The sequence below is a fragment of the Gracilinanus agilis genome, chromosome 1 (assembly GCF_016433145.1).
Source record: "Gracilinanus agilis isolate LMUSP501 chromosome 1, AgileGrace, whole genome shotgun sequence".
Taxonomy (NCBI): domain Eukaryota; kingdom Metazoa; phylum Chordata; class Mammalia; order Didelphimorphia; family Didelphidae; genus Gracilinanus; species Gracilinanus agilis.
Window position 1 is genome coordinate 32,271,617 of NC_058130.1, and position 27,625 is coordinate 32,299,241.

The 27,625-nt window shown below is 34.9% G+C and overlaps 1 protein-coding gene across 1 annotated transcript in view; it reads right to left on the minus strand.

Moving 5' to 3' along the window:
• The window catches only part of SUCLG2 (succinate-CoA ligase GDP-forming subunit beta), a 359,237-nt gene that overhangs the window by 137,255 nt on the left and 194,357 nt on the right, over positions 1-27,625 (minus strand). Inside the window, exons 8-9 of the mRNA XM_044675780.1 lie at positions 14,665-14,826; positions 11,195-11,337 (exon numbers count right to left, since the gene is read on the minus strand). Of these exons, the coding sequence (XP_044531715.1) occupies positions 11,195-11,337; positions 14,665-14,826 (305 nt within the window). The remainder of the gene's footprint in view (positions 1-11,194; positions 11,338-14,664; positions 14,827-27,625) is intronic.

A 27,625-nucleotide genomic window follows, 5' to 3' on the forward strand; every position in this document is an offset into this window, starting at 1 on the left:
AGAAAAAAATTAAGCTCAGAAAGTGATCTGTCCATGCTAATACAGAGTGAGGTTAGTGACACGATCTGAGTTAGTGATTCTTCCTGGATCTAAGTACAGAGGAATAATCACTCTTTTTTAAAAACGTCACAGAAGGGAAAGGTGAATGCTTGTTGAAATGGCTGAAGAAGTTTGGTATTGCTGGGCGATTTCATTTTATAGACATTCAAGGTGGACCTTAAGTGAGGGAAATTTATTGTAATGCAAACTGGAGTCACTAATATTTTAGAAAGACAAAGTGGGGAAACCAGGTTTCTTCATTCTAAAGCTGATAGGGTTGAGCAGGAAGATCAGGATATACATTGCATCACAAACATTAACTCCTGGTGTGACAAAATCAAGTCTCTCAACCACTCTGGCAGTTTCCTCAACTAACTCCTCTAAAATGGGTTAACACTTGAATTTATCAACTTCATAATGATGTAAAGAAAGAGATTTGCAAACCTGAAAGTCTTTTGGAATCATATTATTTTGCATTATTTTGATTAAGGAGTTTCTTCCCTATGAGCTCCACAATAGACATAACTGAAAGGTAACTGACATTGGTATGTTCTATTATATATAAATATTTCTTCTTTTTTTCTATGTGTAATCCTATAGTACAGGAAATACAAGTATTACTATTCCCAATTTTCAGATGGACAAAAGGAAGCTAAGAGACATTAAATATCTCAAGTCTCAAAAAACCCAAAACTCAACATCAACACTTACTATTATCATCCAGTGAATTGATCTTAGGTGGTTTGATGAAGAAATCTTCTTAATACCGTGAACTGCAATCAAATGCAGTCAGATTTTTTTTTAATCTGCCTTTCAAAATAGATTGGAATCATGATTAATTTAAAACAACTTTGAAGGCATAATTTTTTTTTAAACAAGAGAGGCTCAATGTGACTTGAGACTAGCTGTGTAACCTTTTGGGAGAATCATTCATATCTCTTAGCTTCGGTTTATCCATTGGAAAATTTGGAATAATAATACTTGGTTTTGTATAATACTTGGTTTTATATATATATCAGAGAATACTAATGTCATTCATCATTCAGCTATGCCTATAATGGATCTATTTAGAATGCGACCAATGGAAATAAATGGCCCCCAGGAAATTGTTATTTCTCATGGAATATTAAGTTAAAAATGACCGGGCTGATAAAAAAATTCACTAAATGTTTATAATGCTCTGTAAATTTCAGAAGAAGTATAAATGTATATATCCTTTGCTAAATCAAACCATCTCCATGTTGATTTCTAACATTGAACATGTAAAAAATTTAATGTCATAACCAGGAAAACCAGTGAGGGAGTCACTTGGTAAAAGTATTACTCTAATTGCTAGTATACTTTTACTTTGGCCATTGTTGGTCAATGGGGTTCATAAAATAATCAGAGTCATTAAGGAATTGGGAGTAAACAGGAAGCCACAAAAGAAAGAATTGCCCTGACTCTTAAAAGTCTCCAGTTTAACCAGATATACAAATCATGCTAGGAAATTATCTTTAGTTAATATGCCCAATTTACCTTGAACAAAAGTTATCTTAGTCTACAAAAATATGTAATTGAGTGAAACAGGGTTACAGCAGGCACTTAGTTCCATACATACTAATGTATTAATTTGAAATGCATTCAGGGGATGAACAAATTTACCCCTTAAATGAGGTCTTTCGAGAATATGTAAACAATAATGAAAATGCCAAATTTTCTATTTTTTCAACTGCCCCAATTCCACCTTAGAGACATGGAATATCTCATGTAGCAATTGGATAGTGGGAGAGACATTCAACAAAGCATCTTCTATGTTGATGGTTGGCCCAAAGATATGGATGATTGATATATTGGTACTCTGAATGCCCATGCACATTCTCAATTCTTTCTCTAGTAGATCACCCTATCCTAGAAGAGGAGGAAAAGACAGGAAAAGACCTACTCCCAAGCCTTGCTGATTAGGACAGAACTACAAAAAATGGAGTAAAGCAGTAAATTCTTCTTTGGGGAAAGCTGGGTTGCTGAATCAGATTTGGTGATATTTGCCTCTGTAGGTTTCTATCACCACTGCAGCTCTCTTATTGTTTTTCTATAAAGGAACTTGGTAATAATGTTGTCCTTTGACTATTGAGAAATTATTATAGTTGTATTATAATATTTAAGGCATAATTAAGAACATAGGCTTCCACAGGATCTCAGAATCAGAAGGGCCCTCAGAGGCTAAACTTAGACAAAGCGCATCTTTGCAACATTCCCCCAAAGTGGGTTTGGCCCTAAAAACAGACAGTGAGCAAGGTCCTCCAAGAGTTACAAGAGGAGTCTTTCACCTGGAGTGTGTGAAAAAATTTTTAAACAACTTGATACATTCATTTCAATCTAATTGGTTTCTCCTGTGATCCTATCAATTTTATTTTATACACCGAAAAACAATTATTCCAAGAAGTCTATAGATTTCATCAGCCTGCTAAAAAAAATCTGTAACACAAAAAGGTATACTATTAAAAATTTTTGGACAGTATTTCTTTTTTTCTTTCTGTTAGTAAAAATGTCAGTTCTCTGTACCACTTTTTTCTACATTATCAATATAATTTTTAAATATCTGTTTTCTGATATTTTGCAATCTGTTCTCTTTATCCCTTTCTCTCCCCTCCCCACTCTCCAAGAAGGTGGATAATATGATATAGGTCATACATGAGTTATCATATAATAAACATGTCCATGTTCATCATATTGTGAAAGAAATAATATTGCTTACTTTAGACAAAAATTTATGGAGGAAATAAGTAAAGAATGGTATGTTTCAATATGCATTTACATTGTCTGTTCCTTCCATGACAGCCAAATTTTTTTTTTTGTCATGAGTCTCTTGGAGTTGACCAGCATCTTTTGTTGATAATAGTTAAGTCATTCATGCTTATTCATCATATATTATTGCTGCTATGTGTACAACATTCCTCTTGTTCTGCTCACTTCGCTTGCATCATTTCATATGTCTTTTCAGGTTTGATGTGTGTGTGTGTGTGTGTGTGTGTGTGTGTGTGTGTGTGTGTGTGATCATCTTGTTTGCAGTATTTCTTTTCCTCAAGGGTAAATGTGCCTTTTTGCAATGTCTAGCCATCATTCCTAGGGAGTGAACATTGGTACACAATTGGTAGAGTGGTATATTTGAAGTTAGGAAACCTTGAGTTCTAATTGTATCTTGGGGCATCAGAAAGCACTGAGTTCAAATCCTTCATCAGGTACTATATGTGTGATCCTGGGCAAGCCACTTAATTTCTGTTTGCCTCCATTTCATCCTCTATAAAATGACAATAATAACATCATCTACTTCTCACAGTTGTTTGGGAGATAAAATGAGATAATAGCTGTTAAAAACTTAGCAGAGTTCCTGGCAAACATAGTCCTGTGCCTATTCTTGAGCTATAGGAGATTCTAGGCAAGTAACGATGATCACAAGAATACTGTGACACTCATGGCTATGGTTCTTCCTGGAATTCCATCACAAGAACTCTTCTTATCTGGGTGGTTCTTTAGGTTCTAAAATACCATATTTCTCCCAATAATTTTCACTTAGATAAATCTTACGGCATACCAATATATGCATTCTGCTATCTCATTAAAATATAACTCTCCATGTATTTGATAAGTTATGATGTCAAAGATGGATTAGATTCGTTGTACTTGGCTTCAAAATTAGCAGCAATAGGTGTAGAATCAAAGAAAGGCAAATATAAGTAGAAATATAAGGTGGAACATCTTTCTTCAAGATCCAAAAGTGGAATGGGGTGCCTCAGGTTACGGTAGTATCTTCATCATCTTTGGAGGTTTTCCAAGTCCAATTTGGATGATCCCTTATTGTGTACATTGTAATAGAGATACATTAGGGAGGCCTAGATTGAACTCTCTAGACAGTAAGGTACCTTCCAGCTTTCATATTCTGTTATACTCAGAACTCATACATTCTTCCAAAATGGCTCCAAGTAAAGTGCTCATTCGTTCATTCATTCAAACAAGCATTTGTTAACTATCTGCTCTTAATAAAATTATCTCTGACCTAAGTACTGAGGATACAGAGACAAAAAAAAAGATGACCCCTGCCTTTTGAGAATTTATATTTTACTTGAGGGAAAAATAATGCAGTGATCAGTAAATACAAAATCCATACACATAAATCAGAAGTTTCCCAGAGAGACTAAAATAAAAAGAATTACTTATAATGTAAATAAATGTTGTTGATTATGTAATTTAACACATTTGCATTGTAGGGAAAAAATGAATTTGAGAGCTGAAGATTTTTGAAGTGATCATTATTTATCACCTTGTTAGAAATATAATTTCCTCTAAATAGCCAACTATAAAAACTTGGAATATGAATATAATTACTCATGGAATGTTCTTCTCTGTGGAAAATACTATATGAATTTTCTATTCATATAATAATCTTCTCTATAAAATCTTATTAGTCAAAAAAATCCCTAGATTTCCTAACAGTTCTAATTATATTTTATCTTCTACCTGTATGACCTTATAATTTGATTAATGCTTTATTTCTTTTCTAAATGTAGAAGATGGATTATCTGTAAGAGATTCATAATCAATTACAGAGCACACTGGGACCAATTACTGACTTTACTGAGATATCTAGAAATCTGTTAGATTTTTAGTCCCTCACCATGAAACAAAATAATGTATATTAAGATTTGAGATTGATGGAGAACCACAAAAAAGAGATTTTATTCATATACACCTACACACGTACATGTGTGTTTATGTGTGCATTTCTGGTTTGCTCCTGAGAGTGTCAATAAGTAGCTTACAATCAGACTAAATGTGTTTCATTGGAAAATTGGTAGAAATCAGACATACAAGTTTACAAAATTAGGAAAGACAAACTAGTATTAAGCTTACCTATTCCTGAGTTCTAGGAGTGGATAATATGCGTTAGCAATGAGTTATGCAGGAAGAAAACAAAGCACTTGAAACCTTTTGAGAAAGGAGACATCAGAAAAGAAAGCACAAGAATAATGTTGGAATTGCCAGTACTGGCAAAGTCAAACTCAAGGCTGTATGATGAGAGAACTCTTGGCAAGATGGTTATGCAAAGTGGTAATATTAACAACCAGGGGTTATTCATTGAGTGGTGATGGAAACTAAATGACTTTAGTTATAAATGTATGTGAACAAAACAATTATTATTCACAGAAGGTACAAAACCAAGCTGACTACCACCATTATGAAATAGTTACATGAACTTCTAATCTTTATAAGTCTGGATGAAAGCAAAATTTGTTTCCTAATACTGCTGTGCTCAAATGGGAATGTACTCAAGCCATTGCCAAAATAATGCTCACATTCTATAAAATGTTGGGATTTATGTTTGAAAATAAATCCCTGCAAGAGTTTTATTACTCCAGAATGCAAATAGCTACTTGTAGATAAGAGAAAATATGCAAGGTATGTGTCAAACTAATGAACTCTTTGGGCTCTGCTGAAGTAAATGTATATAAGCTAGAAATGGAATATTATAAAACTCTAAGTAGAGAATAATTAAAAATATGTGAGGCACTTAGAATGAATTAATCCCATACGTATTTGCTAAAGCTTAAGGCATTTGCATTACCCTGATACTAAAAATATGATATGCTAGGTTTCGTTTCTCTCCATCCTCAAGTAGTTTTCCAAGTACATTACCCCAAAGCTAAATGCCTTGTCATTCTCTGTCTCAAAAATATAGGTAAATGGTCTCTCTTTGGTGCATTCTTACTCAACTTATTTTTCTTCTTTATAGTTTTCTTAATAATTATGCTATCTCTAAGATATTATCTGAATACTAGGAAGCCATAATCACAACAAAATGAGACATTACTCCTATCAACTGCTTTTGCTCACCATGAACTCATGCTATCTTACTTGATATGGTAAAAAGGGAACATCAGAGAGCACCTCATGAGATAATATTTCTAAATTGCTTTGCAAAACTTCAAACATTATGCTTTTCATTAGTAATGATAATAATAGTATTATTGTTGGTTTGCTGCTGTTAGATTTGAATAAATGGTGATGTCCCTTTTCAGAGGGCCATTTCAAGATGGGAGAGGGGAGAAGTATGGATGATATATGTGGAGGTAATGCGATACAAGAAAGCACATTTGGATTTGAGGTTAGAGGACCTTGATTCAAATCTTGGCTCTGCCCCTTTACTACCTTTGTGATTATGGTTGGGCCATTCTATTTCAGTGGGCTTCAGTTTCCTCATCTATAAAACAAGGGGGTTGATTTATATGATATCTAAGATGGTTTCAAGATTTAAAATTGTGATTCTTAGTAATTATTCATTCAACCATTTTAACCATTTCAACCATTCAAAAATGGTCCTTGCACAACTTTGGTATAAAATAAAATTGCTTAAAATAACTATTGCTTCACATGCCTATTTGTATAATGTCATATCTAAGCAAAGAAATTTGAGGAAGAATAGGCTGAAAACTGATGTTTAATAAATTTTAAAAAGATTATTAAACTGGCAGTTAGGAGAACTGCTTCTACTACTGGCTCTCAGGATCTCAGTATGACATGGTCATGGTCACTCACTCTGGACCTCAACCTTGTCAACTGAAAATTAGGGAAAGTTGAACTAGATGATCATCAGAATTTGTATCTATAAATTGCCTGGTGATGGTGGTAAGAAAAATTAGATGATATCCAAAGTCCAATTTAGTTCTGACTTAATTTTCAACTTGAAAAAGCCCATGATTCCATGGAATTTTCTGTGCACATGTTCCATACCATTAATAGCTTTTTTTTGTTCAGTTGTTTGGCTTTGTTGTTTTCTTCTGGTCATTGTAATCCTGTCTGACTCTCTGTGACACCATTAGAGATTTTCTTGGCAAAGATACTGGAGCGGTGTGCCATTTCCTTCTCCAGCTCATTATACAGATGAGGAACTAAAGCTAACAGGTTTAAGTGACTGGCCAGGGTCACTTGCTAATAATTGTCCATGGCCTGTTTTGAATTCCTGATTCCAAATTCAGTACTCTTTTCACTGCACCATCTATTTGCTCTTCTTGTCTACAGCATTAGATTGTAAGCTCTTTGTGTGAAGGTAATACTGTCTTTTGCCTCTTTATATATGTCCAGCCCTTGGGGCAGAGTCTTAATAAATGTTAATTGACTGGCAAGAATTCATTTCCTATTCTAATCTGTCTATATTGTATTTGCTATTAATATGGAACCACTTTTTCTTGAACTTCAAAATGTCTTGAAAAATCTAAGGTTAAATCTACTGTTTATTCTCTTGTTCAGGAAGTCTAGTTAGAGAAAGCACATTCCCAAATCAACTACTTGCGGCTCTAGCAAACACATTTTCACATGACTACTCCAGTATATTTCCTCTACAAAGGACAAATGGTCTCAAGTCATTCATCAAATATATTGAAGTTCGGTCTATCATACTAACCAAAACAAAAAAAAAAAACACAAACTCCTTTTTTTTCAGTCCTATTCAAAAGATATATTACACACACCAAAAAATATTCCACATGCCTGCTCCTGATATTTTATACACTTTTAACTGGAGAGAGATTGATCAAAGTTTTGTAATTCAGTGAAGCAAAAACCAGAGTGTAACAAGTACTCATATATTCCATTGAAATATGTTCAAGATCTTAAGATGGTCAGAGGTCATTGGTGGTCTAAAAATAAGCAACCATTTTATGCCACAATATGTAAAGCCATTACTCTTAAGGTAACTGTAATTAAAATATCTAGAATTTTTTTTAACAGAGTAACTTATAAAGACCAGAAAGTTTTGTTAAAGCACTCAATTCTGGCATGGGGAAGAGACATTTTCAGATATGAACAAAGTAAAAGCAAAAAACTGTTTTTAAAAGCCGAGAATAAATTGTTCATCCATGAGGAGTATTTCTACACCAATGAAATCATGCATTTTTGAAATGTTGAAGCAATATTTAGAATCCCTCAAGTCAAAAGGATGAGCTTGTAATTAGGTATATTCTATAACTAATAAGGATAAACTTGATTTCCTTACTTTCACACCAAGAACAATTGGAAAACTGAATTGTAAAATATTTAATGATAGCCTCCACAGACATCATTGCAGCATGTCAGCTATTTTGAGATTTGAAAAAGCTCAGCAATGTTGGGGTTTGAGAACTATCCTATCCCAAAATACTATGCATTACTGACACAAATGTATGCTTGCTCCATAGTCACCCTATCTTAAACCACACTTGGGCAAAGAGACAAATGAAGGATATAGTAAGCTTCAGTGGTTTGCCTTACTTGAGCTGCATGAGTTTTTCAGGTAACTGACATAAATATACATTCTTCTCCAATCATATAACATATTTCAGTTAGTCAACAGAATTATCCAGTGTATGACAAATAGCTATTAGTTTTAACTGATTTGATTAGCATTAATTGAGGTAACTTTTTAAAAAATATCATTTTGAAGTTCAGTACATACATCGGATTGATTTTTATATGTAATAAGGTAAATCGGTATCTTTGAAATGATTTTGGGGTGCTTTAGGGAATTCTAGACTGGGCAGTTGGTAGTGGTTTTGTTTTCAAATAATTACTTCCTATTCTATCTTGCAGAAGCAGGAGAAATAATCTATATTGTTTTCTACATTGTAGCCTCCAAAACATTCAAACCATGCTGGCATGCAGGCTACTCTTGCATTTCCTTGCTTTTTAAACTGATTTGAAATTTAAATATTATGAGAAATGTAGCATTTCAGGCACCTGGCATTCATTTGCTTGGATTGCAATGTTAAAATGAGGAAATGCATGCTAGACACCCATAATGGCTACCTTCCTCATTTTCATATAGAATTCCAAGCAAATGCATCAAATGGGTCCTAGTTGTGGTTACACTTTTCCATGAGGATTTTACAAATGCAAATGGTCCCCTGTGATCTTGTTTTCTACATTTCTTACAAAATTAAAATTCAGCCCATGTTACAGAGAAAGGCTATTTGAAAGCAAATCTGATCATTGTCCTGCTAGATTTAATCTCTCAGCAGCCTTCTATTATTCTAAAACTATATTTCAACAGTTAAAAGTTCAGTATTTTATTACAGTCATCCCTCCCCTGGGCTCTTAATAGTGAAGCCACCCAAAAGATGTTGTGATATTTACAGTCTTTAATTGGCCTGAGAATCTCCGAGATGAAAATGTTCTTTCCTTGGAAGAGAATAGAAAGCGGAGAGAAGAGAATTAATAAATGATTAGGATACCACTGATAATTTTGCCACTTCATTTGTGAGGATGCTGTGCTTAGGCAAACAGCATAATTATTTCCAGACTTTCTTTGTGGCTCAGTGTCTGTGGACTAGAATTTCTTTGCTATTCCCGTAAAACCTGAGGAGATGGAAGACCAGTATCAGATGAAAAAAAGTGACTATTTATTCAATAAATAAGAAAAATAAAAGGAAGTATTAGCAAGAATGCAGATGACCTTAGACTGAAAGACGGATGGAATTACTACTCAGAGCATAATTTCATGAGCTTTGTTAGCTGCAACAGTTTGCAGCCAGTAGGCCAATAAACCTCTTAAAGGGAGATTATGGTATTAAATAAAATGAGAATGATTCTCTTTAAGTATCTGAGATGGTTTCACATGTATTTTCCCTAAGCTAGAAATTATGATATTAGTGATAGGTCAGGGTCTTGATGACAGTAATTCAGTCCATCACTTAAAGAATAAAACTAAAAACAAACATTCTTGCTTACCTATCCAAATAGAAAACTGGTGATGGTCTACAGAAATGTTGTTATAATGGGTCACTATTCCTCAAACTAGAATACTGGATGAAGGCATCACATAGTCCCCGACTCTTCGAAATTATCTACCCTCCACTTTTTATCACATCTAATTAAACACCCAAAATTAAAACAAAGGGGAACAAAATTCACTTGATTAATTAAATAATAAAATATTTTATTCAGGGTTTCTTATATGCTCAACAGGGGTAGTTACAGAAAGTGATCAGACATATGAAATTTAGATTTTAACGGAAGAAAGAATATTGTGTATGAACACACGCAGAACCAACATAGAAGGTAGTGTAACAAGTGTTAAATTGTGTAGATCACCCATAAATCACCCATCCAATCCAACGTCCTCATTTTATAAATGAGGAAACAGAGGCCATGTGAGATTAAGAGATTTGTTCAATATCTTATGGTCAATATAGAGTAGGTACAATATGATCCCAGGTACTCTGATTAGAGAGCCAAGACTCTCTTCCCTGAACCATAAGGATCACAGGAGAGGCAGGTAGAAGAAAGAGAGCTCACGAACTGGAAGAAACCTGGAAAATCATTTTGTCCAATCTTTCCTTTTACAGTTGAAACAACTGAGGCCCTGAGAAGTTAAGTGGCTGACCCAAATCTAAGACGTCTGGTTCTAATTCATCATTATATAGATATAGATATTTATCAGTATACCATGCTGCCAGAGAAATTAATATCCCTTTAGAATGCAAACAATTAAACAAACCTTCTGGATCACCACAAAATCACATGCCAACTCATGCCATCTCTCTAGTATGAAAGTAAAGAAATCAAGTTTATCCTTGTTAGCCACACAATAAAACTAATTACATCTTTATCCTTTTGATGAGAGATTCTAAATATTGCTTCAGCATTTCAAAAATATCTTGGCATCTTGGCTTTCAGACAGAAATTTAGAGAAGACTCACCTTTAAATCTTCATAAAAACTATTCATCAAATGAATTAAATGTAGGACAAATTTCTAGAGTACAAGTGGAAGTCAATGGCTTCCCCATGGGTGGTTAATGACAATGACTACTGCAAAGTCTCGAGCAGCAGCAGCATATTTCCTCAAATACTAAGATTTCTCCTTCCCATGGAATCCTGGGACTGTTTTCAAGTTTCTAATTAGGAATAAACAAAACTGCTCTCATTTTCTTTTGGGGATTTAATGATGAATTCTCCGCAGCATCTCTGGAGCATTCAGGTTAGCCTAATAACTTAGAAAAACCTCTATATTGGTTTTAGCAACACAGCGTCATGGCAGCAAGAACAAAAGGCAACCTGCAAATGGCAAATTCATCTTCTATAGTCCCAGCAATCAGGACCACAGCATGACATTAGATTTTTTGTTTCTTACAATAAAGGAGTTACCTTTGGATCAGCAGTGAGTAGTTTAAATGCTTGATACACTTGGGCCTCTTTTACTCCACCTCCAAGATCAAGGAAGTTGGCTGGCTTCCCACCATTAAGAGAGATGATGTCACAGGTTGCCATGGCAAGCCCAGCACCATTCACTGCAAAGTGAATGAAAGTGTCATACATAGTACTTTATATTTAGCAAAAGTTCTTGAAAAACTGGAGAAAAATACATCATATTGAACTTAAAGAGAGAGGAGGCAAGATCGCAGTTGATGACAGTAGTGACAAAAAATATGGCCATATCTCCTTTTTAATATTTGAAATTATCTCTCACAGTCTGATGGATACTCCTGAAATGAAGACATGGGGAAATTTTCTTAGGCAGAATCATAGTCATAATGACTGAGGATGTTTGCAAAAATGGATTCACCACTCCATTTTTCACAGAGGTGGTGGACAAAGGAGTAGAATTTGGCACACTACATTAGACTTCATATCACAGGATTTTTGACCGAGGATTACAAGAGACCTTTGAGATCAATAGATGTAGAAACTAAGCCTCATTCAGGTTAGGTGGCCTGCCCAAAATCTTACAACTAGAAAGCACTTAAGGCAGAATGTAAATAAATCTAGGCCTTTCTTAGACTTTGCTAATATTCACTATAAAGTACTGCCTCTCACTTGATTGATGTGTAGTTAATTACTGAATTGTTTTCCACCCTTCACTTTCTTTAAAAATATTTGATTTCATTATAAGAGACAGCTTACTGGAGAAGGGCAGATGAGGAATATATTAAGAAACAGGCCATTCTTCACTTTATTTCCTCCAAATTCTTTTTCTCTAGTGTAAGCAACATCTGTTTTCTTTCACAACATGATGAACAGGGGAAAATCTATTATATGATATTAAATGTACAGCTTATATCATATTACCTGACTTCTGGGGAGGAGGGAAGAGAAAGAGGGAAGAGGGAAAAAAAAAGAGAATGAGACATAGCTATTTGGACATGGCTAAAGTGAGAACATTTCTTTTTGATAAGATTATTTATTATTACTTACTACATAGTTATAACAAATTATATATATTATATTATTATATATTATATATAAAAATAAGTGGTAACTCAAAAAATGGTAAATCAAAAAATAATGATTCAAAACCAAAAGAAAACCATGAAAATTGGTTTTGTAAAAAGAAATGACAAATCAAAGTAACGAGTTAAAAAAATCTCTGTCCTTTTTGTTCCAGAAAAATAATTGGAAAACACATTTGTATAGACTCTTAGGTTTTTCAAAGTACTTTCCTCCCCTAACAACCTTGTCATGGCTAGTATCACTCTTCATTTTACAGATGAGGAAAGAGAGGCTGAGAAAAATTTAAAATGACTTGCCCAAGGTCACAGAGTTATAGAGTGGCTGAAGTTAAATTCAAACAAAAATCTTACTTGACTTCAAATTTATCACTATCTATTTTGCTACACTGACTCCTGGGTAAGTTTTATCACTGAATTATACCTTTTTTGACCCTGCAAGTTTAGTCAAATGTGATTATTTTCCCTTATATTTATTTGGAAGCAAAAGTTCTCCTTCACATAGGAGAGCCTCTCAAAGTAAAGTATACTTCACTTTTTTCTTGACCCTTGAATGCCTCACATAATCTTCTGAACTGTGACTAATTTAATTAATTAGTGCCATAACTAAACATGCAAGTGTTTCCAAGTACCTCATGACAGAGTGGGAAATATGTTAACTCCAGCACTTGGAGGGTTCGCATTCGCTTAAAATCCTTGAAGCAGCTCTACACAAGCCTTCTTGACTTTACTCTAAATATATCCCCTGTTTCCTTTACTCTTCTAAATGCTCCAAAGATCATGAGTACATTAGTTTATCCCCGTGAGAAAGATGCAAGGAATCTGCTACATTAAAGCTATTGCTCCTTGCATCAAGTAAAGTTTGTTATGAACTGGAGTCTGTCATTTTTCTATTGAGGTGAGCAGTGAGCTACTAGAAGGTGTTCTCAGAGGTTCGGAGTATAATAATATTGTTGGTTTAATGACTACAAAGCTTTAAAATGTTAATTCCATTAAGAGGAAGACCCCAGGACCAGTGCAATGTATGGGTGCTACCAGAATCCACAGCCATTTGTAACAGAGTAGATAAAATAGAAATCTCTGCACTATAATCTGTGGACAGTTACAAAAATGATCTTGTCTCGTGAACACGTCCATTCTCATCCCAGCCATTTTCACAAATTCAGAGCAAAATGATGAGATCAATTATTTTCTTATTTAATAATAATATATTATTAATAATAGGAACAGCAGATTAAACATGTTATTGTTCTGTTATCACTGAAACTAAAGAAGTTTAGGGTAATGATTAAGCTATATGTGCTCTCTTACTTTCATTGAGAAAAGAATTCCATTTTAAACCTACGTCCCTAAGCAGCTATTGACTTAACAACTATGGCTTGTGAGGGAAAACGCTGAATTTTGGGGCAGTAAAGTTAGATTGTAATAAGTTGAACTTTTAAGTCAGGAAATTTTCAGCTATACGGAATGCTGCAGAGAAAACTTCAAACTGTATCTTGGGATTTTTATTGAGGCCAGTACACAGTAGTGGCTAGAGAGAGCTAAACATGGAGTCATCAGAACCTGGGTTCAAATCCTGCCATGGAGACTTTCTAGTTCTGTGATGCCCCCCCCAAACAAGTCACTTCTCTCAGCCTCAGTTTCCTCATATATAAAATGAAGATGATAATATATATACATACATATATGTTATTTATACATGTGTTCAAAAACACATGTATAAATGATCATCTAAATATTTGAGGCTACATATATAGATATATTTATGTACATATATGTTACAAATATAGATATTTCTCTATCTGTAAAATAGAACTGTTGTGAGAATCAAATGTGATAGAATACAAGAAGTGCTTAGAAAACTAGATTTGTTTCTTTATTGTTGTTTCACTCATCACATCCAGTTCAATGGAGTTTAGACAATAGTGGTCCTGGGATATGCCACTTTCCTATTAGTCTTCTATGTTGAATGTACTATAGTCTTTGGCAGAGGAGAATAAAATGACTTCTTTTTAGAACTGAGTAAAAACACGGGACTCTACATTCAGCTTAGGTAGGTAGGCTTATTAAAAATATCTTTGGGTGAACGATAGGAGTAGATGGGCTGTCAGAGATGCTATGCCCTTCATTCTGTTCCCTCATGCTTTTGATTTCCCCCCCCCCAGGTCTCTCTGAGTGTTTATGATGATAACACCTATTGAAAATATTGTTTCAAAATGTTTGTGGATTGATGTTATATTCTGCTGATTTGAGGTTATCACCACTATCATCATTTCATTAGCTATAAAACCTCATCTGTTTACTGAGTTTTGAGATGCATTTCACAAAATAAAGACAGCCACTTGATTGCAAATCATCTTAAATATTCAGTTTTGATGCTTTTTTTCTTACCAAAGCAAGCAATGTTTCCATCCAGGCCAATGTATTTCAGGTCATATTTGGCAGCTTCATTTTCAATGGGCTCATTTTCTGATTTGTCATCCATGGCAAATATATCTTGCTGTCTAAATTCTGCATTGTCATCGAAGTTTATCTTAGCATCAAAACACACAACTACAAAAAAACAAAAAGAAGAAAATGAATAAAGAATATTAAGGATCTTTAAATTGGATGCTTTAGTGAACAGGCATAGATAGATCTCTAACTCTAGATCATGAAATAGGAAGGGAAGGTTAGCATTCTCCTGCCACTTTGCTCTTAACAGCTATCAGTATAGATAAAAATAAGTTTACTTCTTTTGTCCCTTTAGGCTTGACTAGACTGAAAAACTGAGCATTTGTATGGGCTCTATGTATTTGGGTGAAAATACATGTCAATAGTTCATATTCTTTAAAATAGGTCAATGAGAAAGTGATAAATATTTTCCATCTTTATGAGAGGAAACTAGGTTTCAAAGGTTGCTACTTTATTCTGACTTGTTTTCAAAGTTCAAACTACATTACTATATGTAGCCATCATAATCACTTTTTTCCTTTTCCTTTCAATTTGATCAATATTTATCAAATGCCTACAATGTGTAAGATAACAATAAACCATCCTCTGCCCTCAAGTAATTTACATTAAACTGAAGGGAAACATTTACACATATAAGTAAACACAAGGTACCTATAAACTGATACAAAATAATTTTAAGAGTAGGTAAGAGCTAATAATTGGTTCAGATGAGGAAAGTTGAGTGTGATCTAATCTGTGCATTAACCAATGTTATAGATATCAAGAATTAAAGGTGAGGATATAATACATTGTTATAGATTTCAAAAATTAGAGGTAAGGACAGAATACATTGCTGATAGAAAAGAAGCCCACGCAAAGGGATATAGGCAAGAGATGTAATGCTGTTCATGCAGGGCATATCTTTATTTCCTGATCATTAATCAATGTCCCTCAGGCTTTTTTAAATTAAGAAACTAGAAAAGAAACGCTCTTCCCCAAACCAAATGACTCCTTCCTACAATATAGCAAAGAATGTATAACTTGGATTTAATCATGGTGATAATTCACTCAATGAAAAAAGTATAGGGCCCAAGGACCCCTGCTCAACTCTAGGCAGTGCAACAGACATTGCTGGATGGCCTTGGCCAAGACTCCTTAATTCTCTTTGTCATAGATCCTTTATTTTTTAAAATGAAGACGCTCAATTAGATCAGATTAGCTGGCTTCAGGGGTCATATCAAGTCAGCAAGCTTTTTTTTTAGATCCTATGTGCCAAGCACTGGGGCTGAGATCTGGAAGAGATAGATAGATAGATAGATAGATAGATAGATAGATAGATAGATAGATAGATAGATGGATGCATAAATATATATACATGGATGGATGGATGGATAGATAGATAGATAGATAGATAGATAGATAGATAGATAGATATACATGGATGGATGGATGGATAGATAGACAGATAGATAGATAGATGAATGGATAAATATATAGATACATAGATAGATAAATATACTAGCTAACTAGGTAGATAGATAGATAGATAGATAGATGATAGATAGATAGATAGATATGATAGATATGATAGATATGATAGATATGATAGATAAATAGAAAGATGGATGGGTAAATATATAGATACATGGATAGATCGATATGATAGATAGATAGAAGGATAAATATATACATACATGGATAGATGGATAGATATAGATATGTATGTATACATATATAATAAAGAAAGGCACACAATGCATGTAATATAAATAATAAGCACTTCTACATCTCTGTGTGTGTTTGTGTTCACAAAACAAATAAACTCAACCCCTGCTCTCAAGCAGCACAAGGTTTAATGGAGGAAATCACAGGCTAACAATTTTGTACAAACTAGATAAAGAAAGACAAATTGGATATAATTGCAAAGGGAAGGCACTAAGATTAAAGAGAAATCAGATAGGCTTCTTATATATTGGAGGTGGTATTTTAGCAGAGACATGAAGGAAGCCAGGGAAGCCAGGAGGCAGAGACAAAGAGGGATAGTATTATAAGTATATGAAATATCCAATGAAAAGGCCTGGAGACAGAAGATGACATGTCTTGTATGATAAACACCAAGAAGCCTCGTGTCACTGGATCCCAGAATTCATGGAGAAGTGCAAGATGTAAGATAAGAAGGGGCCAGGGTATCCTCTAGCTCTTCATTTATGAAACTCAGATCTCTGAGGTCCCTTTAAACTCTAATTCTGTGGTCTCATGATCACTGACTTTGTTTTGTGATTTATGAATCTCATACATTCCTTGAATGATGCAGAGATGCTGTTTGGATGGCCATTGGCTTGCTTTTCTGTGAAGTTTTTCCCCCTTATATCCTCTTTTACTTTGTCCTGGAATCCCGGTCAGTGTAAATGGCCAGGACTCCCAACTGAAACACACAGGAGATAGGAAACAGCAGGAAGGCCCGATTAATTGGACATCCCTGGACTAAGACTGGAAGAGAGTCCTTAAGAGACACACAGATGGGAGAAGGAGCGACGTGTGCTCTCTGGATCAGAATGGGACAGGGACCAGAACTCAGGCTCAGGGCATTTGAAATCTTTGTACTTATAAGGTCTGGAATATACTTTTACTTCCTACTGGTCAGAAAAAAAGAGCCTTTTGAGAATGAATCCATTAACTTATGTAAGGGGAGGCTAGGTAACTGAATGGATAGAGTGCCAGGCCTGAAGTCAGGAACACCTGGGTTCAAGTCAGGACGCAGACACTTCCTAGCTATATGACCCTGGGCAAATCATTTTACCTCAGTTGCCTAGCTCTTGTCACTGTTTTGTCTTAGCATTGATACTGAGTCAAAGAGGTAAAGATTTTTTTTTAAAGTTATTACACATATGTACATACACATATTCACATATATATGTATATGTATATATTCACATAAATAAAACTACAAATGACTGAGTAGAGTAATGATGGACAAGAGGAAACATTTCCCAGTAGTTAATGACTGCCTGAGTATGTAGCACTACTGTTAAATGTGCAACTTATTAGCCTATATAAATGTGAATGTATGCAGAAAATAAAGTGGTAATTACCTTTTATTATATTTTAATTTTAATAGTGGACACTTGTCGTCACTAAAGGCCTTTTTCCAGCATTTTCCTTGTTATACTAGCATTTTCCCAGCAGTTAATCACTAGTACATTAATCAATTAAAAAAAACTTCTTTCTAGGTAATAATATGTATTAATTAACTTATTAGTAAATTTAGGCCCTCAGTTACTCATATGTTGGACAGCTGAAACCTATATATTTAATATATGCAAATATTATCAAGTTGATTTCCTGACTGATGAGTTTCCAGTCAAAGAATTTTTGGTCACAATCAATAAACCAGTAAACAAACAAATAAACAACATTCAAGTTGGTCTTTGCCCTTAAAGTAGAGTGTTATTAGCTGCTGCTTAAAATAGCTGATGATGAACGAGTGGAATACAAATTTCCATATCTGGATCCAACACTCAGTGCTTAGGAAACCAGATGTTCCAGATGGGCTTTTCTCTGAATATTAAATCTAAGTTGAGCTGCAAGAACATTGTTGAAAGGGAGGCCATTGAGGAAAAAAAAAGATGAACTAAAATGTTGAAGATTTTTGCTGTAGATTAATATTAGGGAGTCACTATGTAGCAGAATGTCTAGTACTTTCCTCCTCAAGTTCAAAGAAATAACTCCACAAAAATTCCTTCATTTTAATATAATCAATATATTTTATGATATTTGTGGAGAGGGAGAAGGAGAAAAGAATCATCTTCCCATATTAACTAAAATGTTGCGACCATGCATTTTGATTGGGCAATTCCACTTGTATACATGAAACATAGGCTTAAATGTTACTTACATACATTTATCAGTTGTGATCGCAGACTTAAGAGCTGCCAGAGGGTTCAGAGAGACCATCTAGTCCAAGTCTTTCATTTCACAGATAAGGAGGAAACTGAAAACCAAGGTGGCTAAGTGATTTGCCCAATCCAGACAGGTAGTAACTTTCAGAAACAGGATTAGAACTCAGTTCCTCTGACATAGTGCCTGCCTCGCATGCTGTAAGCACTTAACGGTTGCTTGCTGACTCACTATAATAGTCTCCCTACTCTTATGAAGCAAGAGATCATTTTCTCCCCCTAAAGCCTAAGGACATCTCTACATAAGAAAGCTGAACATGGAATGAAAGCTGAGTGAATTATTTAAAGTGAATAGGAGAATTTTTGTTTTCCTCCTGTAATGAATCTCTTCAATTCCCACTTCCTATTTTTCAAGCCAAATTTAGTTCCATAGTTCTTTTCAGGTCCAACTTAAATCCTTCTTCCTCTTTGAAGCCTTCTCTGATGATCCCATTCAATAAATTCATATACTGTTTCAAATACTTATCTTCCTTGCCTTGAAAATTTTGGAGGTATCTCAAGCCCAATGTCAATAAGGAAAATCATTATCTTTTCCCAAAATATACTCTTCTTCTAAATTTCCCTGTTTCTGTTGCCCAACATTCTTTCAATGGCACCATCCATCCTCCTATGGCCCTTAATGGCAGGGATTATATCTTCATATTTTTTGCAGAACCCCTTTCATCTACCACTCCGTGCCCTCCCATTAGAATGTATATTTCTTGAGGAAATTAAATATTTGTTTCTGTCTTTTTAGGTCTAGTTACTAGCACTGTACCTGTCATACAGTAGGTACTTAATAGTTGCTTATTGAATGAATGATGAACAAGGGAACTTGGAATTACTAAATTAGCCTCATGGTGGTAGGCTGATTAGAGAAATTGTATGTGTATGAAGGTGAGAGAGGCTTAAGTATGCTTCTGATCAAATCACTTAGGTAGTTGCCGATCTCTGTTTTAGTACAGTAATAATAATACTTATTTAGCCATTTACAAATATTATCATTTTACCTTTCAAAAACCAGAGAGAAAAGTGCTGTTGTTATTATTTCCATTCTACAGAAGAAGAAACTGAAGCAGGCAGACATGAAGTGACTTTCCCAGAGTTATACCACCTAGTCTGAAGCCCGATTTGCTCTCAGATCTTCATGACTCTGAGCCCAGCTTTCTATCTACAGCACCACCCAATTTGGAGAAGGGAAGACTTGCCAAGAAAGAGAAAGAAATTGAACTCCTCAGTCACTGGGGATGGAGTACCGGACCCTGGACACCGGTGCCATTCTAGCTAGTGGAATAAACCTGTGCTTTCAGGAACACATACTCTACTGGACTGAAAAAAAGTAAAATCATTAATTTTTCCCATGAAGCAGACTACGTACATATATTGTGTTACTTTTATGTTATCCTTTCGATACAAGTTAAGCGTCCTTTAAACAGTGTACTTAGAATAAATACAATTTAGAAAGCATATAAATTTATTTTTAAAAGAGCAGCCAAAAATCTACTTTTTAATGACAAAAAAGGAGATGGATGGTGCAGAAAGTGGAATATACACACAGTTGAAGTCCTTCGTCAGTAACTTTTGCTTAGAGGTTTCCTGTCATTAAAGGATGATTTCGATGTCCCAAATGGTATTTAGAATTTTAAATAGAAAAATAAAATAAGTCCTTTTAAAAAGGGAAAGTTATCTCTTCCTATGTCAAGGCAAGCATCACAGAACAGCCAATGGAATGTTGCAATGGTTTGTACACAGGAAGACGTTGGTTCAAATTCTGCCCAGGGTGCTTGAGACTCTTATTACCTCCAAGTTCCTTTCTGGTGACAATCTCTGATCCTTTAGTCAATGATGTACCAATCATATATGTTATATTCAAGCTGTAACCTTCTCATTTAATAAGACAACCAAAAATTGTCATTGGATGCATTTTGGGAGGTACAGAGCTCAGCTTGGAATGCAAATTTTCATTTTCACCTTAATGGAATCTTAGTTCTACAGAAAATTCATCTCTCACAAAAACCATGCCTAGTACCAAGTACTAAGGGGAAAAACACCTATTAATATTTATAAAACAATTTTCACCATCAAAAGCGCATTGTTATATGCTTGATAGATTGTACAAATGAATTTTCCTTCTGAACAAATATCAAAGAAAACCTTGGAATTTATGTTCACGGGGTGTTTTGTGGATTTTTTTGTTGTCCTTGTTAGTGGTGTGCTAATTCAACTGCCTCGATAGAGAACGTGACTGACAGCTGAGGGCCTTTGACCTGCAAAGCTTACCTGAACAATGTGCTTCACAATTAAGCTAAAGAAAAATACATTTACAAAAAGAAACACACAAAAACGAAGCATTAAAAAAATAAGATGATTTAGGAGTGTCATAATTAGTTTGAAAAAAAAACAATCTCATCTTTAAGCAGCAGAGAACATTTGATTTGTGATAAATAATTATAATATGCTATTCAGTGGTATGCTGCCAGGAAAAAAATATGAAATGTGGACACTTTCAAATTGGTCTCTCCCTCCTCCCATCCCCCTTTCACTGCCACTGTTCCAGTATTTGTGTAATTTTCTGAATATTCTCTTAGTAGATGTGAAAATAGACAGACCCAGGAGGGAAAGGAGCTGAAAATATTCTTGGAAATTTGGTTTTTACGTAAGGAGAAAAAAAAAAAAAAAAAGCAAACACCCACCAAAAACATGGCTTCCCGCAAACATCAAGCAACCATGTTGCTATTTAGGGAAATGAATCTTAAGGATTCAAAACTGATTTGCTGATTTAACTTTGTGTCAGCCAGTGATGGTTTCCAAAGAATGTTGGCCAAAAGCCCACTGTTTGAAACTGGGTCTTTGCTATCAAACACTTTGGAGGAGCCTGGGCTCCAACTGATGAAGGCAGTCTTGGATATAAAGGAAAAAAGAGTCGAGCCGTGAAAACCACTGAGTGGAGAAAGAAATGAAATAGAATCCAATATCACCTTCTAGTTCCAGAAACTCTGTAACAGCAAGAAAAGGATTTGTGCCATATCTGATTCGAGGCTCATGCTACTCTTTTGAAGCTCTTTTATAATGAGGCTACTTCTCATGACAGGCAGCATAGTCTAGTAGATGGAGAACTGCCCAGAGAACCAAGAAGACCTGGGTTCCAGTCCTGCCTCTGACTCCTATTGACAGTGCAGCCCTGGGCAAGTCAAAATCTCAATCAGTGCCCACTAGCAATTCTAAGACTCAGGGGCTACAAATGTACAGATGTATTGGCAGAGAAATCTCATCACCAAGATATCCATTAGATCATGAGCTCCTCGAGAGCAGAGACTCTTTTCACTTGTCTTTCAGCCTTTTGTATAGTGCCAGGCACATAGGAGGTACTTAATAAATGCTTGTTGACTAAGAGGTTCATTTATCAGTGAACTCACGAGTTCAATCTCTCTCTCTCTCCTTTTCATAATATGTGACATGTATATATTAAGAAGTAATCCAAAAAAAGGAGGAAGAACAGCATTTTAAAAATAATTCCTATCGACTTCAGTATTTCCTATGATATCCATAATTATTATTCCATAATAATAATGATGATTATAATTATTAACATTTATATAGTGCTTAAAGGTTTGTAAAGCAAATATTATTTCATTTTATCTTCACTATAACTATCAGAGGTAGGGACTAGTATTATTCTCATTTTACAGATGAGGCAGACAGAGGTTAAGTAACTTGTCCAAAGTCACCTAGTAAATGTCTGGAGTTGGATTTGAATCCATGGCTTCTTGACCCCAAGTCCAATCCTTATCCACTGCCCTACTTAGCTGACAAAGTCAGAAAACCTAAGAAGGACACAGGAAGAGCAACAACATGCAATGGTCAACTGTGAATGCCTTCACTATGAACAGCAAGGCAGGGATCCAGGACAACTCCAAGGGACAAATGACGACAAAGGCTCTCCACCCCCATGGAGGGAACTGAGAGAATCTGAATGGAGATCAAAACATACTATTCTTCATTTCATTTCCTCCATGAATTTTTCTCTTGTAAAAACAGTGTGTGTCTTCTTTCACAACATGATTAACATGGAAATAAGTGTTGTATTATCATACCTGTACAACCTATATCATATTGCCTGCCATCTTGGAGAAAGGGCAAGGGGAAAGAGGGAGGAAGAGAATATGGATCCCCAAATATCAGAAAACGCTTATTAAATATTATATTGACATATAAAATAATTTTAATTAAAAATACATAAGGACACATGACAAACCAAGCACTGACTCAGAGTCCAAAGGAACTGGGTTCAAATCCTTCTATTCTCATTCACCTGAGTTAGCTTGGGCCACTAACTTCCCATTCCTGTCTATGAGCTTCTTTAACTGTAATATGAGATGATCTCTGAGGTTTCTTCTAGCTCTATGATAATAATGACCCGTGTAACAGAGTATTAGAGGGATCTCATGAGAGCATATATGTAACATGTCATGTAGTTGTAAGAACTATGTAAATTACAACTTTTTATTTATATCCTTTGTGGCTCATTTTACAGTTAAGGAAGTTCAGGATCAGGAATGGGGAAGGGAGTGAGTCAGGCTAACACAGATGAATGATAGTAGAAAGATCTGAACCCAGTGCTTGCTTGTAAGTGCAATTCTCCCTGCATGTCAGAAGCATTGTCCTCAGACAGGAAAGTGACCTGATGTCTTAGTCATTCAGATGATCACAGACCAAGAACTAGAAGGGACCTTAGAATACATATAGTCTATCTTGCACCTTTTACAGATGAGGACACTGAGGCCAGAGAGCTGAAGTCACTTGTTCTAGGAGACACAGATCATCAACATCAAGAGCAGATCTTGACCCTGAGTCTTCTGAGGCTATAGTCAGAACTCTTTCTGAGATACTCTGCTGCTGGCCCTAAAACGGTCAACTACACATTCTATTTTATATTTGCACAACCTAAATGACTAGCTGGAGGAAGGGGGTGATGGTGTAGGGGGATGCTCTCCAGTAGCTGTCAAGCCCTAGAACAGGGCTTATTTACAGGCTGCTTAAAAATCTACTCGGTGATTTGCCATGAATTATATATTTTTCTATTAAAATAATCCACAGACAAAGCAGGAGGTTAAGCAAAATGACCTCTTAAATGGTTCCAAATCAGAGTCTATAATTTTTAAAAAAGAAAATATAAACCTTCCTCTAAATAGGTTCTGTGCCAAAGCACAGTTAAGTGGATTGGGCTGGTAGTAGGGGTGAGGGAGATGCGAGTGGAAGGGGTAGAGAGCGCCAGGAGAAGGTATAACATATTTTCTATAAATTCTTACTTGAAAAATCATTCCCAACCCAACAAGGTCAAGTATAATTAGCCAAAGGTTACATATCTCCTAATTATTGATATGAATGGAAACAGTCATTGGAAAATTAAAATTATCAATTGGTGTTCTTCACCTTATTAAATTTAAATGAATTTTTTTGCATCTATTAAGTAAAAAGTCCCTTAAAAGTGGTTAGTGCTCTGAAGGTGATGACAAATTTATTCTTCCTGTCATTAATCACTAATTTCCTAATTTGGGTTTAACTTCACTATTGTTCATTAGAGTTTTATAAACCAACTCATTCATTTAATTGTGATTATAACTCAATAGCTGGACTTTTATGGAACAAGAACAAATTAATAGCTATAGATAATTTTATTTTTATTTAAATCACAGTAGAGTTGTCTTTTGATATATTATGTCCTCTCACACTCATGATAGGGACAAAGAACCTTCTTCTTAATGTTTTTAAATGCTAAATCATTAGAATGTTTATGTAGGCATTAGGAGTGTTGCTTACACACACACACACACACACACACACACACACACACACACACACACAATCTATTTTCCTACAGTATGATTTGTTGAATTGCTAAGAAACTGAATAAAAAGCATCGCAGTCATCAACTCAATTAAACAAATATTCACTTATCACCTCCTCAGTGCTGGGCATACAGCTAGGTGCTAGAAATGCAAGATACAAACAGAATATTCTCTGCCCTGGAGGGGCTTGTACCTACCTGGAGAGGGAAAAATGTGTAAAGAAAAGTCAATAAAATCTATAGGAACAGAGACTGGATTTTTTTAGTTCTTTGTCATAGTCAACTCCCAGAGCAGGACCTTCTCTGGAATTTTAGAGGCTTTTGAGTGTTGTTTCCAGGGCTTAAGATGCAAAGTAACCTGTCAGGGTCACATAGTCAGAGATAGGACTTGAAATTAAGGGTAGGGGGTCTGAGGCCAGCTATCTATCCGTGAGATATATGCAAAATAGAGAAACTAGAGGAAGAACAATTGGGTGAGTCCTAGCAATTGGGGCAATCAGATCTTTATTCAGTTCAACAACTCTGTTAGGCATTGACAGGTCTTTTCCTCAGGGAACTTACAAGCTAGTGGGGGAAAAGAGTGAAATAGGGCATGTATACACATTCTTTTTGATACAGAATTTTCAACTTTGCGGCTATAAATGTATATAGATTTTGCTAATTTTCATAAAGTAAATTGATTCTTTTAAAGGAGTTGGGCATTTATATTCGCAAATTTATTTAAATTATAATACTGAACTTCTCTTTATTTAGATTTAATTAGCATTCAAATAATGAATATTTATTCAATTTTAAAAAAATCAGTAATCATCACTAAATGTTACTGGTTTCTGAGATGGAAATAAAACTTTACTGGAAGTCCCTTCCCCAGAATCATCACAAGCTCAAAACAACATATTTTAAACAACAAGCTTCCACAAATGATATTTGTAAAAGAGAAAGGGATAATTTATGATGTACTAGGTGTGAGGTCTTGTGGACACTTCTGTGAACAACAAAATACAAAAAACAACTATAATTATTCTTGGGGGTTTCCTAAGATGAATTTCATCAATCCAGATATTTTTAGCTAGAAATTTAAAACCTTCCACAATTTATGATCCATATGTCTTTTCTCTTGCTACTCTCCACTTGACATATGGTTATAGTAATCTGAGCCTTAGACATTCCAATCTCTTTGCCTTTACCCCTGTAGTCTTCTATAATTAAAGTGTTCTTTTCCTTCTGCCTCCATCTATTATAACCTCTAAATTCTTTAATGACTACCTCAGTAAATGACATTAGCAACCTAGTGTATGGAAAACCTTTGGGTTCTAGCTTTGGGGATAAGAATTCACTATTTCACAAAAATTGCTGGGAAAATTGGAAAACAGTATGGCAGAAACTAGGTATAGACCAGTTTATCACACCCTATACCAAGATAAAGTCAAAATGGGTATATTATTTAGACATAAAGAGGGATATCATAAGTAAATTAGGGGAACACAGAATAGTTTACACAGCAGATCTATTGAAAAAGGTAAGAATTTATAACACATAAAAGGGATTGAAAACATTACAAGAGGTAAAAACGGACATTTTCGGCTATATTAAATAAAAAGAGTAACTAAGTCAAATTTATAAGAACACAAGTCATTCCCCAACTGACAAATGGTCAAAGGATATGAACAGGCAGTTTTCAGATGATGAGATCAAAGCTATTAATAATCACATAAAAATATTCTATATTCAATAACTACTCAGGTACCATTTCTTCCATGAAACACAATTTATTTTTACATCATCATTTTCTCTTCCTCCTTAGACTTGTCATAGTATTTTCTACCTCTCCTATATACTTACTAAATTCAAATTAGTAATGTAGTTATTACATTACATATTCTCTCCTCATATTTATTCATCTAGGGCAGCTGGGTAGCTCAGTGGAGTGAGAGTCAGGCCTAGAGACAGAAGGTCCTAGGTTCAAACCCAGCTTCAGCCACTTCCCAGCTGTGTGACCCTGGGCAAGTCACTTGACCCCCATTGCCCACCCTTACCACTCTTCCACCTATAAGACAATACACCAAAAATTAAGGGTTAAAAAAAAAAGAAAGAATATTTATTCATTTATGAATCCTTAGTTTTCTACTAATAATACATACTTAAAATTATGCTGAATATAATTTAATTATTTCTTTATTTGACATAATTTGTTATCTAAATAACACCTAATATTTCCAAAGTAGGGCATAAACACCCTTGCCAGTAATAGAATACAGTACTAGTAACAATATTGCTGATTAGCCTTTTTTGTTTGTTTGTTTCAGGTTCAGAAAATCCTAAAATTCATTCTTTGCATCTGGCCAGGCAAAAGAAACTTCCAAAATGTCTTTTTATTTTTATATTATTTTTTCAGAATACGTAGATCAAAGAAACTGATTTCAAATTTTTATTGCCTTAGTAAGTAATAGCAATTGCTTTGACAACTTGAATGTCAAAGGATCTATCTATCTCTCCTTTTTTTGCAGGAAAGGCCAAAAGTATGCCATGACATCATTAAGGAATAAATTTTCTCAAGATGAAGTGTGATCAGTTTTGCAGGATAGGAAACTTTAGAGTATAAACTATTTACTGTTCCTTTTACATATATCTCAAAGACTAGTCTCTGCTTTTCTTTTTTTTTTAAATTTAAATATTTTATTTTTTTAGAAAAATATTCCATGGTTACATGATTCTTGTTTTTACTTTCCCCTTCATTACAACCCCCATATCCAACACACATTTCCACTGGTTTAAACATGTGTTATCAATCAAGACTTATTTACATATTATTGATAGTTTCATCGATGTGGTCCTTTTGGGTCTACATCCCCAACCATGTCTGCATCAACCCATGCATTCAAGCGGTTGTTTTTCTTCTGTGTTTCCACTCCTGCAGTTCTTCCTCTGAATGTGGGTAACTTTCTTTACCATAAGTCCCTCAGAATTGTCCTGGGTCATTGCTTTGCTGCCAGTACAGAAGTCCATTACATTAGATTTTACCACAGTGTATCAGTCTCTGTGTACAATGTTCTTCTGGCTCTGCTCCTTTCACTCTGCATCAATTCCTGGAGGTCTTTCCAGTTCACATGGAATTCCTCCAGTTTATTATTCCTTT